Source organism: Lycorma delicatula, chromosome 4 (assembly GCF_047948215.1).
Source record: "Lycorma delicatula isolate Av1 chromosome 4, ASM4794821v1, whole genome shotgun sequence".
Classification (NCBI taxonomy): Eukaryota; Metazoa; Arthropoda; class Insecta; order Hemiptera; family Fulgoridae; genus Lycorma; species Lycorma delicatula.
In genome coordinates this window covers 109,377,315-109,398,217 of record NC_134458.1, presented here as the reverse complement: position 1 = coordinate 109,398,217, position 20,903 = coordinate 109,377,315, and the positions used below count along the sequence as shown (strand labels likewise).

At 28.4% G+C, this 20,903-nt stretch overlaps 1 protein-coding gene across 1 annotated transcript in view; it reads right to left on the bottom strand.

The window, feature by feature from the left end:
- LOC142323738 (CD63 antigen-like) overlaps positions 1–20,903 on the bottom strand; it is a 53,722-nt gene that overhangs the window by 14,354 nt on the left and 18,465 nt on the right. Inside the window, exon 3 of the mRNA XM_075363900.1 lies at positions 5,099–5,269. Coding sequence (XP_075220015.1) covers positions 5,099–5,269 — 171 coding nt within the window. The remainder of the gene's footprint in view (positions 1–5,098; positions 5,270–20,903) is intronic.

Sequence of the window (20,903 nt, the reverse complement as noted above, 5' to 3'; positions counted from 1 at the left end):
AAATAATTTTAGGATGTTGATATACAGCATAACAGCTGTCAGGAAGAAAATTTGTTTTCAAATTTTGTAGCGACACCTGTACACTACCCACAGTTTTACTTTAGATATGGCGTTGAAGTAATAATGTTTGAATGTTAAAAAATCTAATGTTTTTAACTGATAATTCTGGTATTCACTTTACATTGCTGGTATTCATATAATTTTAAGTAAATGAGATATTATACCATATAAAACATACTTAATGTATTACAACATTATTTTTCCCCCTATGGTTTATGTTTACTTTTATACATTCTAACAGTTTGATGCATTTGATAAACAAAAACACAAAACTCATATTGATAAAAGAATCAGTTGAATAAATAAAGTATAAATAAGTAAAGATAGATGAGATAAACATGTAATGAACAAATTTATCATAGAATACACAATTTACAACTAAAAATTACAGATCTTAACTGAATATATGCTACAGTAAGGATTAAAATCTAGCAAATATTTAATTTAAGCTTGATTTACTAGGCATGCTAAAAAAAATGTTCAACAAAGTAGCAGAAGAAGCACAGATAAGTCATATGATAACATAAAAAGTTTGCAACAGAAACCCACAACCGCAATTAAGGATGTTTATTTTATATAAATTTATCTTGCAAATTTCACAAAATAGCAGCAGAAATTCTTATAGTAGCGCATTGTCAAAATAAGCTTGTACACATATGATTTTAAAATAATGGAAATTAATTGATTGGTCTTGCTGGATTTCATTGGCTTGCTTCAAACTCATACCAATATATTGTACCTCTTAATTACAACTTTTTCCAAAAACTACTTTTTATGAAGTACTTCCAATCTTTATTTTTGAATGCATAAATTAATTATAAAACACCATGTATAATCAAAATTCATTCTTCAGTCTTAACAAATAAAGTAATGTTAAAAAAATTAATAATTCTTTATAACACTTCTAATAATACAGCAGTCTTTTATAATTTTGAATTTTTTCTATAATATATTATTTTTTAATATTAAAACTATAATCACACCAAACCATATTTGATCTTTCCTGATTTTTTTTCTATTAATCTGTTATGAAAAAGAATTCTGGAAGAAAGCAACCTCATTTTACAGGTCTGGGTTGTAGATTTCGAATTTTTCTCTCTTGTCAAATCTGATTTAGATTTAGAGACAATATTATTATAAAACAAATCTGATTTAGATTTAGAGACTATATTATTATAAAACAATCTCAAAATTCTGCATGATCAATGTAAAAAAATTTGTACAATATTAAAGGTAAATAAATATCTTCATTAGAATATATCATGTCTAAACTGAAAAATTTGTTTTGAATTATAACAAACTATGTAATAAATTCAAAAATGCAACGAATTTAACTTTCTTACAACTTGATGTATGTTCTTACAACGTTCTTGATGTACTGAACAGTAGTACATCTAATGATTTTAAAAATCAGCTGTAAAAATAATGTATGATATTTGTTGTAAAATTGTTTTTCCTTCTGAAAAATAATAATTTGTATCTTTACATATTTTTGCTTCCTGCTTTTTAAGTACAGATTGAAGGTCCTCATATCCAAAATTATTTCCTACTTTTATTTAAAAAAAAAAAAACTGTATACTTTTATACACAAAAAAAAAAAATATCCTCATGAGACAGTGAAAGGCAATTTTCAACATCTATTTAGCATCAATGTATGGTATGGACTTCTTCACAATCAACTGTTTGGTATGTTCATATTATCTTGCTTCTTAAATGCTGAGGTCTACTTGTACTTTCTCAAGAATTGCCGCAGCAGCTTGAAGACGTTCCTCTAGCGCTGAGATGCAAATTATACTTCCAGCACGATAGTGTGCCTCCCCACTTCTCTTTTGCTGTTTCCACTCACTTAAATCATATTTTCTCTGTGAAATGGATCGATTGTAGAAATCTACATTCTTGGCCACCAAGAACACCTGATCTAACACTTTTAGATTTTTGTGTCTGGGGATGGATGAAAAATGTTGAATACAAAACAAAAATACATTCTTATGAGGGATTCAACTGAGCGATTTAAGGACAGCCCTGAAGAACTAAAAAGAGCTACCAAAGTAGTACAGAAGTGTGCCAAGAAATGTGTTGAAAATGGCAGGCTTGGCTTATTTTGAAAATTTATTATAAACTGGTATGTATAATACACTTTCATCTACTGTAACGTTTTTAAATAAAATCCAAATTTTTCTAACTCTCCTTCATTTTATTCAACTTATCTTACACAATTTTTTTCAAAATATACAAAGATTAATAAATAAATAAAATCAGAACAAAATAAAATAATTTTGAATGATAATTTGTTATCCCAAGTTTTGCCTCTATATGTAATAGTAATAGCAGAAAATTAAAAAAAGCCATCATATCTGTTAGAGCTCAATTATTTTATCTCTCCAGGATCATAATACTAAGAAATTTTGGCAGGTCTTGGATCTGATATTTTCTTTTCAATAATTGTACTTCTAATTTCTCTCATCTTTTGGTCCATTTCTAGTAAATAAAAGATATTTTAAACCTGATCAATACATAGCACATTATTAGTGGTATATGATTGGAATGGATAGATACAATATTCTAGAAATAAAAAATTCCGTTTCAGCATTTGCTATTGGTGAATCATGGGAAAACATGATAAATCGCTGAACAGAGCAGTGTTACAAAATGTTCAATTACTCGTAATTAAAAAAAAAAAACCGAGGCGGAAAAAATTCTTAATAAATGAAAATATTAAATAGACAAAATAGTGGTGAAGATAATAAATAATTAATATCAAAATAAGATAACAATTTGGAAGGCATTAAGTGAAATTACTGGTTACGGCACTATTTGCAGTATTTAATTTAATTGTACATGTTAAAATAAGAATACAGAAAATTCAGGATTTTTTAAAATTAAATTTTTAATCATGATTTACTTATTTAATATAATATAGTACCAGTGAGTACAGCTAATTAGTAAACTGAAGAACACATTTTACAACTGGGTAAGCATACTGGAGCATGCAATAAACTGCTGAATAGATGATTTAATAAGTTGTAACTTTTAATTCTGTGAACAATAAACATTGCTCATGTTGTATAATAGTAGGAGAATAATTTTAGATAGATTTTAGGATTAAAGATGATGTAAAACATGAAAGAGAAGCATCTATCACTTATTTGCTGTGAGGTAGATTGGAAATTATGTGGAATGTCAGAAGCAGGTCATGTCAGTAGTAGAGAGGAATCCACACATTCTATTTGCGACAGCAGCAGACTTTGGATAATGGAAACATTCCCTCAATCACACATGATTAATAAAGATAGCAGCTACCATTTTGAAATGGAAAATTTTATGAAAAATTGTTACCCATATGGCATTCTGTCAAATAACAAGGGTGTTTACTTAAAAATGTCACAAAAATTGGAAAAAGCATTTGGCTGTATCTATGTAACAAATAACAAAAGATTAGTTAAACAGGAATTTGCTTTCAAAAAGTTGATTTTACAAAATAATCAACAGGTTTATTAAGTATAGTCAAAGTAAATTAGATTGTAATTTGAATTCATTGTAACAAACAAATAACCTTCCTTTATTTATACTTACATTCACTTTAATTATTAATTTTTTCATTTTAATTTTTATGCTTACTTTCATTTTACATAACAGTAAATTTTTATTGTATTAAAGAAAATATTGCAGTAATGATATAATTACAGTGATTTAGCAAAAAGAAAAATATTTTTATCAGTCTTTCTTAAAAGAAAAGAGGAATTTATGCAAGACTTTCAGAAAAAAATTTGAGAGTAAATAAGTTATTAATAGAAATTATACAAAATGTGATGAATGTAAGTTTTTCATTGTGAACAGTTGAAAGTATTTTTGAAAATTTTACAATTACAAACATGTTAACTGAAAGTAAGCTGATTTAAATATTTCTCCATATGATCTGTTAGAAATAATATTCCCATAAAAACAAGATATAAGAAAAAATAAACTATATTACAACATTTGGCATAGTATGTAATTTTAAGAAAAGAAAATAAATAAAGTAATAATGTAGGATTACTAAATAAAATTGAGAAAAAAGACAAAAATTGGTCTGGATAAGCATAAATAAATTCAATTAATATGGGTTATACCACAGGAAGAAACAAAATAAAAGTAAATTACAACTATATTAACCAGACCTATGCAAAGTTTTCACTTTAAAAAACTTAATAATAAAATAAATTTAAAAACCTGGCAAAGATCTGCATAACTTTTCTGCACAAGGCTGGGAAAATTAGTTTTTATTTAAAAAATTAATCTGAGTAAAATTTTAAGATACAGGACTTATAGTGACTGTATTTCCCTACCCTCTTTTTGATTAATTGTAACTAAAATTAAATGACATAAATCACCCATATTCAGAAGTCATTGTACAAAATTCCATAAAAATCCATAGATCCTGACTGAAAATATCAAGCAAAATGATAACTGACAAAAAAACTTAAAACCTAAACTTAAGACAAGACCAAACACCATCAAAAAATATCTTAGCTACCTAAAGGATATTAAATTATGTGAAAAAATTGACCTACTGTTTGAGTAAAATTTTGAGATATGGGACATACAAGATCTGTATCTCCTATTCCTCTTAATCAATTCTGACCAAAATTAAAGGCATAAATTCCCCACTTAAAAAAAAATCAATAAACCAAGTTTTATCCAAATCGGTCCATCCAGTCTCCAGATATAAAGCAAAAAACAGGCCAACATATACACATACCTATTACCTATGTACATATCCTTCTGGAATTTTTCCATGGTAAAATTGTTTTTTTTTTTATTGAATGCATACATAAAATGTCAAGATCTGCAAAAACCCAAACATACAATAATCTGATCTAATTACCTTATCATGCTTTCTCTTTTATAGTATACTCTATAACTGTATTAATGAGGGGAGTAAATATAGAAGCAGTAATTTAATAATAATGAATAACTTAACAACGAACAATAAAAATAAAATAGATCTAGCATATAATGTTTATTAGATTAATATAAAAACAATGTTTTTTCTACTTACACGTTCCTGAAGTTGGTCCCATACTTCAGTCAACTCAAGACTATGATTATATTGTAACATGCTGGAATTTAATTTTGCTGTCAACACTTCTGTAGTATCGTCAGATAATATATAACCAGTGATACCGGCGACTAATTCCAAAACAAATATACCACCCATCAAAATGCTGAACTGTAATAGTCACACACAATAATTATTAATAAAAAATAACAATTTTTCTTTTTAAATTTAAAGAAAAACATATATTTAATCATAGTAAATTTTGACGTGTAGTATAATATCATTACAATATTAATAATATTGACTGAATATGATTGTTACTGATTGGATATCAGTAATCAGAGCTGTCAACAAGTAGAACTGTTTTAAAACAGTAGGAAAAAGTAATAATAAAAACAAAAAGAAAATGAAAACAAAATATTTTTTTTTATTTTCACAAAATTTATTTAAAAAATTACAGATACACAGTACCTTCCAGTAAAAAATTATTTTATTCTTTGAGTAAAATTTTGAGATACAGGACTCATAATGATGGTATTTTCATACCCTTTTTTTTAATTAATTGCAATTACAATTAAATGACATGAATAACCCATATTCAGAAGTCATCATAAAAAATCAAATAAAAATCTAATGATCCAGTCTGAAGTTATCAAGTAAAATGATAACTGACAAAAAAACTTGAAACTTCTTTCCCCTGAATTAAATTGTTCAAATACATAACTGGAGTGACCAATATCAAAGTTGGTGTTTTGTACATAACATCTGAGGAAGGTACTGTCGAGGAAACAACTGTCATATTCAAAATAAATTTTGTGAAAAATCAAAAAAAAAGTTTTCATTTTCTTTTTGTTTTTATGGATCTTCAACAAGCAAAGGTTTCATCCATCAATTATTTGAAAAGCAAATATGATAAAAAACTGGTTTTACTCACTCTGATCTCTGTAACAGAGGGATAACATATTTGCTTTCATTTGGAGGGTACTGGATCAAACAGAAGTTTTTGAAAGTTGACTTAACTCATTTTATAAAAACATTACATTCATTTTCAATTGTTTTAAACAACTAGCAATAAGTAATTATGTTAAAAAATAATATAATAAAATGTGATAAAAATTGATATGAACAAATTATTTTTTATAAATATCAATTTCGTTCTAGGTTTTTTCTTTATATATAAGCCAGAGAACTAGTCAGTCATCTATAGCCAATAAAAAATAGTCCATTAATTTTCTGATTAGTTACATTTTAGAGAAACTGATGAATACTGATTTTTCAAAATTCAACTGATCTTCTTACATATATGTTCATAACCTATGTAATTAATAAAAAATCAGATTTTATACAAGCTTTCTTTAAAAATCTTATCAAGGTCAAATCTTTACCAAACAGAGTCCAAAAATTTCAAATTAACAGAAATTTGAACTCTAGACTTGTTTGTTAAAATCTAATTTAAAAAAAGAACTAATTTCTAAACAAGTTTCCATGGGAGAGCTAGGCAAGGATGAAATTAATAATGTTGGGATTTAACAAGACAGCATAAGTACACATACACCCACCTAGTCCATGAAGTTTCTACGAAAGGTTTTGGGAAATCAAATCATTTCTAAGGGCTTGTGACCACCTCATTCTTCGAACTTAAGCCTACCAAATTTTTACTTCTAGGGTTATGCAAAAACTCATGTTTATCAAGGAAACCCCACAGCCTTCAAAAACTTGAAACTGCTATTTGTAATTTCATCAAGAACATTCCACATGAAAAATTTGTGAGGGTCTTCGAGAACAAGAAGAAACACATGCAGATAAGTCTGAATGTTGATGGGGACGATTTCCAACAACTACTACAAATCGAAATTATGTTGTTGTACTATTGCATGTCAAAAAAGTTGTAACATTTAACTGCATATGAAGTTTGCTTATGCATATTTTGACAGCTGTGTCAACCTACAGTTTAAGACAAAATAGTATTTCTTCTAACAACCATTCAATGCACTGCTATCAGTAACATAGAAATATTACTGTTAATTCCACATTTCCTAAAGTTTTAATAATAGTACTATAATTTTCAGTTACAATGAAACTTTTGAATAAGAATAATTCTGATTGTAATATAACAATATTATAATATAAAAATAATTAATTAATACATTCATTAATTTATTTTACGCAATTTAAATTTCAAATAGAACAAACACATTCATGAATATTAAGTGAAAACAATAAAACAACTACATAGATTATTCAACATGTAGCACTAGTATACAATATGCATGTTTTACAAAGCATAACATTTTAACATTGATACAGGTGCAATCTTAAGACACAAAAACTTATGTCACAAAAACTTATTAATTTCAATTTTTTAAGTACAATAAAGCATATTCATTATTACATTTTATGTTAAGCAATATTTTCATCTTTTGTTTAAATTTAATCATTTGATTAATGCTTATAAATATCTGTTTTAAAAATGCTAAATAATAAACCTTAGATTTACAAAAAAAGTAATATGTGTTCCAGAGCATTTCTTAGATAATGTGTGTATGTACCCAAAGCGTGTAATATACCTACTTGGGTAATAGGTGTTAGTGTGTACATGTATACCACTTATTTCACAAATCCTTTTAGACTAATTTTGAAAATTCTTTATCGAGTTATTGTAGCTAAAAGTTCACAATACATAAAAATGAAATTTCTTCAAGTAATATTAAATGTAATAAAAAATTAAAATAACTCATCACCTGGAATTGACAGCTTTAATGCTTCTTGCTTAAAAAAAATAAGTAACTACATAGTAAAACCACTTGAACAGATAGGTGATTAATAAAATAGGTGTTTTATTAAAGGATATTTCCCTACTCCCTATCTATAAATTATGAGACCTTGCCGATGGTGAGGGGGCTTGAGTGCTTAGTGATACAGAGTAGCTGGATTGAAGGTGCAATCATATCGGAGAGGTATCACACAGCCACACTTAGGACGATTCCTGAAAGAGGGCAGCAGCTCTTTCAGTAGTTGTTAAGGGGTGTAGAACAGGAGGACTTAACGGCCACATCAACATCACTTAATCCTCCAAGTACCATGTAGCTGAAAGTAATGAAAAACTACAGCTGCTTTTTCTCTAAGAAAAGCTCTCTGCATTTTCATGTACAAAGATGGAAACACCTTCCTTGGTAAAATATTCCGGAGGTAAACTAGAAGACTACAAAAGGTTGGTAAGTTAAATTAAAAGAGGGTTAAAATCTAATAATGTGTTAAATAAAGATGGTACACAGATTTATAATATGAAAGAAAAGGTTGATAAGTGGGTGGAATATAGAGTTATACAGAAGAAATGAATTAGAAACTGGTGTTATAGAGGAAGAAAGGGAATTCGAAGGGGATGAAAAGGGAGACACAATAATGAGATCTGAATTTAATAGAGCATTAAAGGATTTGAATGGGACAAAGACTCATCTGATAGACAGGATACTTACACAATTACTGTGCAGTGCACTGCAGGTGAGGAAGTGATAAGATTACACAAACATGTGTAATGTTTATGAAAAAGGGGAAGTTCCATCAGACTTCAAAAAGAATATTATTGTCATGATACCAAAGAAAGCAAGAGCAGATAAATGTAAAGAATACAGAACAATTAGCTTAAATACTCACACGTCAAAAATTTAAAATAGAATTCTGTACAGAAGAATTGAGAGGAGAGTGGAAGAATTGTTAGAAGACCAATTTGGTTTCAGGAAAGGTATAGGGACAAGATAAGCAATTTTAGTGCTCAGATTAATAGTAGAAGGAAGATTAAAGAAAAACCAACATACACAGCATTTATAGACCTAAAAAAGGCATTTGATAACTTAGACTGGAATAAATTGTTCCACATTTTTAACAATTTAGGGTTCAAGTATAGAGCTATAACAACAATTACTAACATTTGCAGGAACCAAACTGCAGCACTAATAATCAAAGAGGATAAGAAAAAAGCAGTAATAAAAAAGGGAGCCAGACAAGAATGTTCCCTATCCCCGTACTTTTTAATCTTTACATAGAACTAGCAGTAAATGATGTTAAAGAACAGTTTAGATCTGGAGTAACAGTGCAAGGTAAAAAGATAAAGATGAGCTGCTGATGATATAGTAATTCTAGCCGAGAGTAAAAAAGTTTTATAAGAAACAATGAATGGCATGGATGAAGTCCTACACAAAAACTACCACATGAAAATAAACAAGAACAAAATGAAAGTAAGGAAGTGTAGTAGAACTGAAGTAGATGGACCACTGAATATAAAACTAGAATGAGTAAAGACTATTGAGGTAGAAGAATTACAGTATTCTTCAAATTTTTTCAAAATTTGAGAAGTAGAAATACTAAAGATGGACTAAGCAGGAGTGATATAAAATGCTGAATAGCACAGGTGAAATGAGCTTTCAGACAGAAATATAATTTACTTACATCAAAAATTAATTTAAACATCAGGAAAACATTTCTGAATGTATGTGTTGGGGCATTGGTTTACATGGAAATGAAACTTGGATGATTGGAGTGCCTGAGAAGGAAAGATTCGAAGCTTTTGAAATGTGGTGCTATAGGAGAATGTTAAAAATCAGATAGGTGGATAAAGTGACAAATGAAGAAGTTTTGTGAAGAAAGAAGCATTTGGAAAAATATATTTAAAAGAAGAGACAGACTTATAGGCCACATCTTAAGGCATCCTGGAATAGTTCCTTTGAAATTGGAAGGACAGGTAGATGGGAAAAATTGTACAGGCAGGCAATATTTGGAATATGTCAAATAAATTGTTAGGGATGTAGGATGTAGGGAGTACACCATAATGAAACGACTGGCACTAGATAGGGAATCTTGGAGAGCTGCATCAAACTAGTTAAATGAATGAAGAAAAAAAAATTTCCCTACTAAATTTAAAACAGCCAAAATAATCGCAATACATAAATCAGGGGATAAAACAATCAGGCAAATTACAGACCGATAAGTCTGTTAAGTAACTTTTCCAAAATAATTCTCTAATAAAGATTCTTGATAAAAATAATTTTACACAAAAAAAATCAGTACAACTTACAATCTGGAAAATCAACTAAAGATATGATTTTACATTTATCTAGAATAATTAATAACAGTTTTAATAAAAGCAATAAGACTATAGCAATATTTCTCAATTTAGCTAAGGCATTTGACACAATTCCTCACAAAATTTGAATGCATAAACTGAACTGTGGTATATGAAGACCAGTAAAAGAAATGTTTGAAAACTACCTTAAGGATAATTCAGAATTCTGACTTTAAATAATGTCAGTGATAACAAAAAATCCACAAACTTCAGAATACCACAAGGTATTGTTCTCTCAGCAATACTTTTTCTTATATATGTCAACAATCTTTTAAAACTGAACCTACCTAACAGTACCATATTATCTTTTTCTGATGACACAGCTTTGGTTTTTTTGGGCAAGATGTGTGATGCAGTATATAAGAGTGCTACCTGTTGATTACTTATGGTTAACAACAGCCATATTCTTACGCTCAACCTAAATAAGACAAAGTATATGTCATTCTTGCTTACTGAAACTGGCAAACTCCTTTGTGAATTTCAACTAAAACTAGATATATGTTCAGTAAATAATAGCAAATTGATGAACAATAACTCATCAGCTGATAAATGAAGTCAAGTCAATAAAATATCTCAGAATAATATTAGACGATCATATGAAAAGAATGTCCATACACAGTATTTTACATCAAGACTAAAATACCTTATATATACTTTTTACAAAAGAAACAAAATTACAAGATTTTTAAATAATAAGAATTATATTTGCATATACACATTCACTTTTTCAATATGGAATTGAGATATGGGGAGGAACATAAAAAAAAAATGATACCAATCTTAATAAAATATTTATTTTTCAGAAATATTTAGTTAGAGCAGCTCTTGGTAGATCAAGGTTATATCCTGGTACAAACTTATTTGAATTAAAAGTACCTACTCTTTGAGGCAAATATAGATGAAGAAAATAATACTACAGATAAATAAATACATAAATGATTTTGAATTTAAAAATACACCATACAACACAATACTAGTTCAGCAATAACAAATACTTATACCACATTCTTTTCAAAATTAACTCTTTGTAAATGTCAATTTCATATTACTACTTCAAGTCCCCAATCATTTTAATGTCCAAATAATAAAAAGTAATCTAATCAAGGAAATAGATGAAAGGATGAAACACAATATATATTTTAAATTTCCAAATTAAAATACAAAAATAATCCACACTAATAAAAAATAAATAAATTAGTATACTACTTAACATTAAAAATCTACATACATAAAACTGTGAATGTTTAAGTGAATGCTAAGAATGTATAAATTCATAATAGTATTCAGTTGTCTTATCTTATGAATATTTCTTGTTGCCTTATCATATATTATCTTAAAATGTATTCCTTTTTATTTCTACATTATGAAATCATTACTTTTTCTCATTTTATTTTATTTTATTGATTTCAATGTAAATTTAAATAGTTTTACATTCTTGTTCTATGTATTTTTTCTTTTAAGTCTATTTTATTTAACTCAATTTTTCAATTTAAATTTTTTGTGTTTTTTGTTTTTATGTATCATGCTACAAAAAATCATATATTTTCATTTAGTTACACTTTGTATTTTTAATTAGGTTTTTTTAATAATCTTCCTGTTATTATGATTTGAACTTGCCACTAGCACTCAAGGCTTTTTCTGCTAGCTGCGTCAAGGTTAAATAAAATTGTATATGTAATTTTCAATTAACAAAAAAAAATAATAAAAAAGGATATTTCTAAAATCAAAAAGCAAGATGCTTTATATTAAAAGAAAAATGGAATTTTTCTTTTAAATATTTAGTGAAAATTGATCTGTACAAGATTAAAATATTTTTAAAAATTTAGTACTCAATATAATAATAGGTATAATAATATTTTATCAAACTTAATTTTTTTTTGTAATTTTCAAAAATAGCAGTTGTATTTTATCAAATGAAAATAGTAGCAATTGATCTTAGTATAATTTGGTTAATTTGCACCTAGGATTAGAGTTTTTCTGGTAAATAATGTGATTATTTTTAATTTTGTGGAAGCTGTCCTTTAAATCCCATACTCATATAAAGAACAGTGTCAGAAAAATTTTACATACTTGAAAATGGTCCATCAAATCCTTTTAGATTCTGTTAGCAAAAAGGACTTTATAATCATTAATTTTTAATAAATAAAAATTATTTAAAGTTTTATTGATCTTATAAAACGAATTCTTCTATAAACGAATTTACAACACCATTTATAATCAATATTTTAAAAAAGTCTTATAAAAACAGGCTGCTGTCAAATTTACAACAGGTGATATTGGTGAGTGTTGTTAGAGAAAATTTTGGATGTAATTATGAGTTTTCTTCTTTGGGGTGATCAGTAGCACTGTTATTAATGGTCATTACAAAAAGTTAGAAATCTCCTTCAGTATAGTATAACAAACCATAGTGGTGTTTATCTAGATAAGAGCACTACTGTTAAGCTACAGTATATTAGCATGCTAGAGAGAGATAGTTTTTAAAAATGGTACAATTGCTTTTATTATATTTGTATAATAGTATATACTAATATTTTGCTATATTTAATACTCTGAATCAAACTATGTTTAAATCACTTAACTAAAATAGTAATTGGAATAAATAACTTTGCTATGTAAATTCAATTGATATACACTATTATGAAAGGTTATTTTTATAACCTTGAGCAGATAATAAATTGCTAATTATTTCATAATAACAATAGGCCAATACCTAGGCTTACCATACGTCCGGGATTAGTCCAGACAGTACTAGTTTTTTAGTGGTGTCTGGGGTAATATCCAGGGTTGCAAAAATGTCCGGAGTTTGAGAATTTTTTGACTGGCGAGGATTTTTTTAAATTTTAGACCTATATGTTCGACATCACGTTTTTAAACATTCTCTTACGACCAAGCATCTTTCAGCCGATCTTGGAGCAAGCGCTAACATCTACTTTGATAGAAGCGTGACTACTGGTCACGCCACAACTTTTTACTTTAGTCATTTGGCAACACAGCAGGGGTAATGTGTTTATGTTGCTTTCATGCATGAAGTAACTCACCTACACGTTTTTGATAATTTTATCTCTATTCGTGTTTTGGCTCATCGTTTAGCATGGGCAAAAGAAAATGTATGTTTAATGTTAACCTGTAACAGAAGAAAATGTGTAATGATTGTAATAATTAACGTGTTTATTGCACAGTATGTACTGGAGAATTTTCTGTTGCACATAAAGGGGAAAATGTGATACTGAAGACCATGTGAAAACAGCTAAATGTAGGAGTGCTATTAATGCTACTGCTTCAGCAAACATACAAGATTTTTTTAAACCCAAAAATGGGAATAACAATAACAGTGATCTGGTGTGTACTGATAAAGAAGCTACATTTTCATACCACACTGCTAGACACGAACTTGGATTCAAAACATCTGACTGCATATCGAAACTGGTTAAAAAGTTAAATGACACAAAATTTCCATCTGCAGAACCAAAACAAAGGCAATTTCACTATTTATATTTGATAATGTGTTGCGTTCTTTGGAATACATTAATTATGTAACAGTAACAATGGATCGCTCAAACAGAAGTGAAGTAAAACTTGTTGCGATTGTTGTAAAATATTTCAGTCTGGAGGAGAGAATTTAAGTTAAACTTTTAAATTTTGATTAAGTGTCAGGTGAAACTGCTCAAATTTTGACTCTGTATCTTTTGCAGTACGTGAAAAAATACAAACTTGCAGAAAAGTTGGTTTGTTATACTGCTGATAACACTAACAGTAATTTTGGTAGTGAGAAGAGAAAGGAATGAAAATGTATTCAGAAATATTCAAAGTGACTTAGATAGACGTATTTAGGAATTGGTTGTTTAGCTCACATTGTACACAATTCAGTACAAACAGCATGTGATTCTCTAACCCTGGACATAGTTATTATTATAAAAATTTATAAATATTTTCACATATATACAGTAAGAGTAACAAAACTTTGAATTTGTGGAAACAGATTACCAAAAAGTATTATCTCATAGCAGCACAAGGTTCTTTAGTTTGTTACCTGCAATAGAAAGAATCCTTTGCATTTTTGATGGCCTAAAATCACACTTCTTATCTTGTGACAAATGCCAAAAATTATTATTTGATTTTTTTTTTAAATCCAGAAGGTGAACTGTTTTTGAAATTTTTATATGATACTCTACAGCTTTTTAATAATGCAGTTCTGAAATTGGAAGCTAATTCTATCACAGCAACAGAAGCATTTCAGACGTATTCTGAATTAATTTGTCAACTTCAGGAAAGAAAAACCCACAAATTTATAAAATCTTCTGCGAAAGAATTGCTATGCACTCTTAAAAGAAAATAATGATGTTCAGGAACAAAACTACTTCTCAAGCGTAGACAATTTTTATAATTCTATTATCCAATACTTAGAGTTGTGGAGAACCAGTTTTAATAAAATTAGTAAGTTTCAGTGGATAAATTTACGAACTGAAATTGCCTGGTCTGATTTAGAAGAGAGTGCACAAGTTGTTAATGAAATTATAAAAGATTCCATAAATCCTGAGACCTATTTGATAAATGTAGATTGTTGAACTACGTAATTCAAAACCAAAGTGTAGGTTGTGGTTCAAGTTCTGAAAAAAAAATTGAAGAAAAATGGAAAGCAATTTTTAAGCTGTTTCAAAAAATCATTTCATATTACAATATTTCTAAAATGCTTAATTTTGCGATGTCTTTGCCTGGGATATATGCTCCAGTTGAGAGAGTTTTTTTTCAATTACGGGGAACATTTGGTCTGGAGAAAGGGGTAGACTTTCAGTATCTACTGTAAAACACCTGCTAAATGTTAAAATTAATTCAGAACTTTCTTGTTGTGAATTTTATGATGTAATTAAAACAAACTATTTCAGAAAAAAGTCATGTCTAGTGAAAAATACAAATGAATAAATAAAGTTTAATGTTTCAGTAAACTGTTAAGACATTTAAGTAATTTCAAAAATATGTCCTGGGTTACACATATAAAAATATGGTAAGCCTATACCCTGTATGTATTAGAACAATCTTTAAGTACATTAATAAGGTGTTAAAACATTACAAAATTAATAAATCAAACTATATGTAGCACAGTTATTAATATTTAACATTAAATGGCAATGAATAATGTGTAATAAATAAGTAATTTAATTAGAAATGATAATATAATATTGAAAGACACCACACACAACAAATTATTTATTGTTCTATTTATCATGCGACTACATTTAACAGATTCAGATATATTTAGTTCATTAATCATCAGTTTGGTTTGTCTTTTAATATGTAATGTAACTGTTTATAATTTTTTTCTACCGTAGTGTGTATTTAAATTGTATACTGTTAAAGTATATTGAGATCTATGCTGAGTAGAAATTAGCATATTTTGGTTAATCTGTGTGTCCTGATATGATTTTTATTTGATTCTATTGTCTTTAATGCCTGTATCTGTGGGTAAATGTGTTTTCAACCAACAATCAATAAGTATAAAAATATCAATAATACATTGAAAACTTAAAATATATTCAGTAAAAATATTTACTGTATGTCCTTTTAAAAATACAAACAAAATGTAAAGATCACAGTATAAACTGAGAAAATACATTGAGAAATACAGAAGTGTACATATTAAAAATTTATAGCAACTGTATTTAGCACTGAATTGGTTACACTGGCGATGATATACTGGACATCACCTTCATACTGATCAATAAAAACTCAGTTGTAGTGCATGTGACTTTGAAATCCCGAATAAATGTGAATAGGCATTGAATTTTGATGAATGAATTAATTTATTTTATCAAAATAATATAATAGATAACATGAAAATCTGTATAAATCTAATTAAGTTTTATTCACTGCAATTAAATGAACATTTTATTTATTTTTAATTTAGCCTTTGATATACTGAATACTTACTGTAATGAGGAAGATAGATTTCATGCATAGTAAATGAAAAGTACTAGGTACTTGTCCAGAATTAAACCCAACCCAACATAACTTTGCAGAAATCAAATAATGAAAAATCTCATGATTAAAAGTTTTTTTTTTTGTGGTTAAAGATTATTGTTAGATACTAAAAAAAAATGTAAACCATGGTATAACTTAAAAATATGTAATTTAAAGAAATAATCATTAACCTGAATAAAAATATTTTTAAATGTTATAAATTTATAAATTATAGATTAAAACAATCTTTGACAATCTACTGATTAATCAAAAAGGTAGACTGTTTATATAGATACATAAACAATGTACTGCAATACCTGTTTATAATAATAAAGAATGCAATAAAATGTTACAATTAATAAATGAAAGAGATGTTTAATTATATATTATTTCTCTACTTGAAATGAAAATCATTCATCTTGCAATACATGAAAACAAAAAATATCTTAGATTTCAGCATAATTAATAACAGTATTTATTCCTAACAATTATTAGCAAATTGTAATAGAGATTATGCCAGTATATTTGAATTACAGTCATGTTAAGTGTTGTGTAATACATTGCCTACTCCAGTTTATAAGCTAATACAAGACTCTCAATTCTAAAGTATACTGTTGAGAGTATCAGTCATATTAAAGTCAGTTCAAACTTCAAAGCAAAATTAAAATTAAGAAAATACTGGAGGTGCATTATTAACAAAAGTTGAGCAAACTGTGATGTTTTAGTTTTTCCATTTCTTTTACCTCTGTTCAGGAGAAAAGTTAAAGCAGAAAATTAGTAACATGTTATTTAAAAATAAACATACAATTTTGTCACCTCTACAAATATTATTAATGTCTTAAATATTCCTGCAGTGTTAATAGATGATTGTTTGTCATATAAATAAATGGACAGTAATCAATCATCTAGCCTCTTTGTTATGTTCATCTCATAAGGTATACATAGTGTACACATTGATAATTCACTGGTCAGTTTTTGTATTGTCTGCCGTGCAAGGTTTTTATTTCTTATAAATTCTCATTTAATGGTTCCTAAGACTTATTATTTGCTAATTGATTAGCGAATGTGTGCCTGCTTTTATGTATTCATATGGATGTTATTTTATCAAATTATATATATCATGCCAGATTTAAATATGTCTTTCTCATAAACTAAAAATAATATTCTCTAGCAAGAAAAATATAATCTTTAAATACATCAAACTTAAAAGGAAGAAATTCAATGCTATTCAAATTATATTGTAAAGAAATTGAAATTTTAGAAAGATTTTCCACTCAAACTTCATATTTTATTATTTCTAAATAATAATAAAATCAATATCGTGATTTATTTTTTAGAGAGATGAAATGTCTACACAAGACATTACAGTACAGGGTGTAAATACCAGTCATAAATTACTCAACATGAGATTGATAGATTTATTCAAAAAATTAAGAAAGGTTATCTTCAAATTTGAAAAAACTTGTAAAATATCTTAATAAAACAGAAAGATATTAGCACTTTATGAAGACACTATTTGCAATTCTACATTAGCATAAAGAATCAAAAAAAGAAATATATATATAAAGAAATTAAATATTTTGAGCTCAACATCTGACTGGCTAGAACATAATACTACTTATCTATCACATTAAAAAAAAACCTTAATATCTTAGTTATTTACAATGGAAAACCATTTGCTATAAGACCATATCTCTGCTTACATGGTACATTTCTGCAAATAAAAATTGTAACAAAAGTCTATAATATTAGTAGTGAGTCATATCATGGGTATATTATATTACATGGATTTGTGTGATATCAATTAGCTCATGGTTCATAAACATCAAAAAACTTAAATTACCAAAATAAAATGTTACAATTTATTTCATTCGCTAGTCTACCTAAAATAATATAATGATGCACATTTAATATTAAAATAAAAAGACAAATCCAGACTGACAATTTCTACCTCAACTTTTTCATTATGTGGGATAACAAATCTTATGTCATGACAACAGAATTAATAATATGTTTTAAAATCTCGGATTCCTCGGGGTCGTCGCTCGTCGATCGCCCCCCGGGGACGCCTTCCGGTCACACGAATTCGGATAGTGGAGTGCCTGGGTGAACATGCAGGGGCCGTACATACCATATGGCTTAGATCCGGCCCCTGCATGGTAGAAGGGGAGGTTTTTTAGCGGGTGAGAGCCCCGCACTGCCGTCAGTACGGGCCTGACGGCGGCTGGCAGAGCTTTTTCCTCCGCTACGGAAAGAAAAAAAAAAGTAGTGTACACACTGCATTGATGTCTGTAAGTTGTCGCATTGTATTATCTTTGATTAGGTGTGAGTTATACGATATAACATGAATAGGAAAATCGATTTTGCCGCCGACTGTGAATTACGTAGAGTCAAAAGTTTTTTAAACCATCAAAACGTTAAGCTGGCTGAAAATCATAGGCAGTTGGTTGTCGTGTACGGTGATAATGTAATGAATGAAAGAAACGTCCGAAAATGGTGTGAAAGGTTTAGAAATAACAAAATTAACGTGCATGATTAAGAAAGTTCGGGGTGGCCCTCGATAATCACCGAGGTTGAAACGCGTCGATGATGAAATCAGAAAAGATCGTTGTTGAGCGATTTCGACCTGGCCCTTCTTTTTCCTGATGTTTCAAGAGCTGTTGTTGGTTGCATTGTTCATGAACATTTAGTTTTCAGAAAGGTTTGTGCACGTTGGGTGCCACACGTCTTAACGGTACGTCACAGAAAAAAATCCGAAGGGATCTGCTTTAGAATATTTGATACGCTACACAGAAAAAGGCGATGAGTTCCTTAATTCAATTGTTACCGGCGATAAAACATGGATTTCGTATTACGCGCCAAAGAGAAAACTGCAATCAAGTGAATGGCGTCATACTCAATCACAGCAAAGATCAAGCCACAAGCATTTGGCCGCAAACTGATGGCCACAGTCTATTGGGATCGATGTACTGCTGACTGATTTCATGCCACGTGGAACGACTATAGATGAAGAAGCCTACTGCGAAACTCTACGAAGTTACGGCCGCCATTCAAAATCGGCGACGTGAGTGGCTGACCGACGGCGTCGTCCTGCTGCACAATAATGCATGTCCACATGTTGCGGGTCCGACACGTGATTTACTGATAACACTTGGATGGGAAGTTTACGATCACTCACCATATAGTCCGGACTTAGCTCCTTCTGATTACCAGATGTTTGGGAAATTGAGAGAATTTTTGAGTGCTAAGCAATTCGCGGGTGACGATGAACTTAAAATTGCTGTTATTAGTAGCTAAATGCACTGGTGGCAGAAGAATACGACGAGGTATAATGAAGCTGGTGTATGGCTACGATAAATTTCTTAATTCATGTGGTGATTATATAGAGATGTAGTTTAAGAGAAATAAAAAATATTTATAAAGTTTTCAGAACAAATCTTTTTACAACGAAACTGTCTTTACTTTAGATAACCTCTCTTATATACAATAATAGTCAACATAAAGTTATCAGACACAAATTCATGCATATTAGATCTAACTACCTGAATAAAGTTATTACAATTTTTCTAAATTATGTATTCTATCATTTTCCACTCAAAAATAATATAATTATAATAATTTTATGTTGTTATAATAAGTATTGCTATTGGTTATAATAATTGATATTATGCAGTAAGACTATCTGATGCTGACCTCCAACTTGACTTGCATAAAGAAACTAATACTACGTCAGCAAAATCAAAAATAAATCTTTAATTGTAATTTTTATCAGTCTTTATCAATGCCAATACAGATTTTTTGCATATTGGACACATTTTTACAATAAATATTCATTACTATGCGTAAGAATTAGGTCAACTACAATATTGTTAACTTGTAGATTCTTATAAAAGTGTAAGGTTTAATTTACTTGCATAAGATTATTTGGCTTTATCAATGTCAATATAAAAATATTTTTACAAATTCTGTCATGGCACAAAATAATTAAGACAAATATAAATCATGAAATTAACACTATTGCTCTTGACTCGGGCAGGAATATACAATTTAACAGTAAATCATATATTTGACCAATGCAGTCAAAATGTTTGCTTAAGATATTATCTAATTGTATTTTATCACTTTCAGATCTCTTCAATAAATTTTTACGCACTGAAGTTATATTTTCAACTGACAGCCAAAGATATATACAATGATGATTCAAAGAATTTTGTTTTAAATCTTGATTTTGAAGTAGCTGGAATAAAAAATCCAATACCACACATTACCGGCATCAGTAATTTTATTTTAAAATCCTACTGGTTGATTTTATATTATCAGTTTCTGACATTTTTTCAATGCTCATATGTTTAGAAATAAACCAACATATAATGCTATGTAAACAGTCAATCTATCCTTAACTTACGGTTTCAAAGCATCATGTTAGTTTTCATTACTGAAATACAGTTATTACAATTTATGTAATAAGTTGCATGTTATCAGTTTCCCTATATACAAAATGTAATTAAGATAGATTATTATAATACAAATAAAAAATAACATAGAATAATGTGATTCCAAACAGCTTCTTTCATACTAACATCCCGCTAATTGAACTAACATTAATTATACCCTCACATATATACTGCAATTCAAGCACATTAAACCAAATTTTTTTTTTGATTGGCTACATTTTATCAGTTTTAATCATTTTTAATAAACTTTTTTTATGAATAATTAGATTTCAGTCAA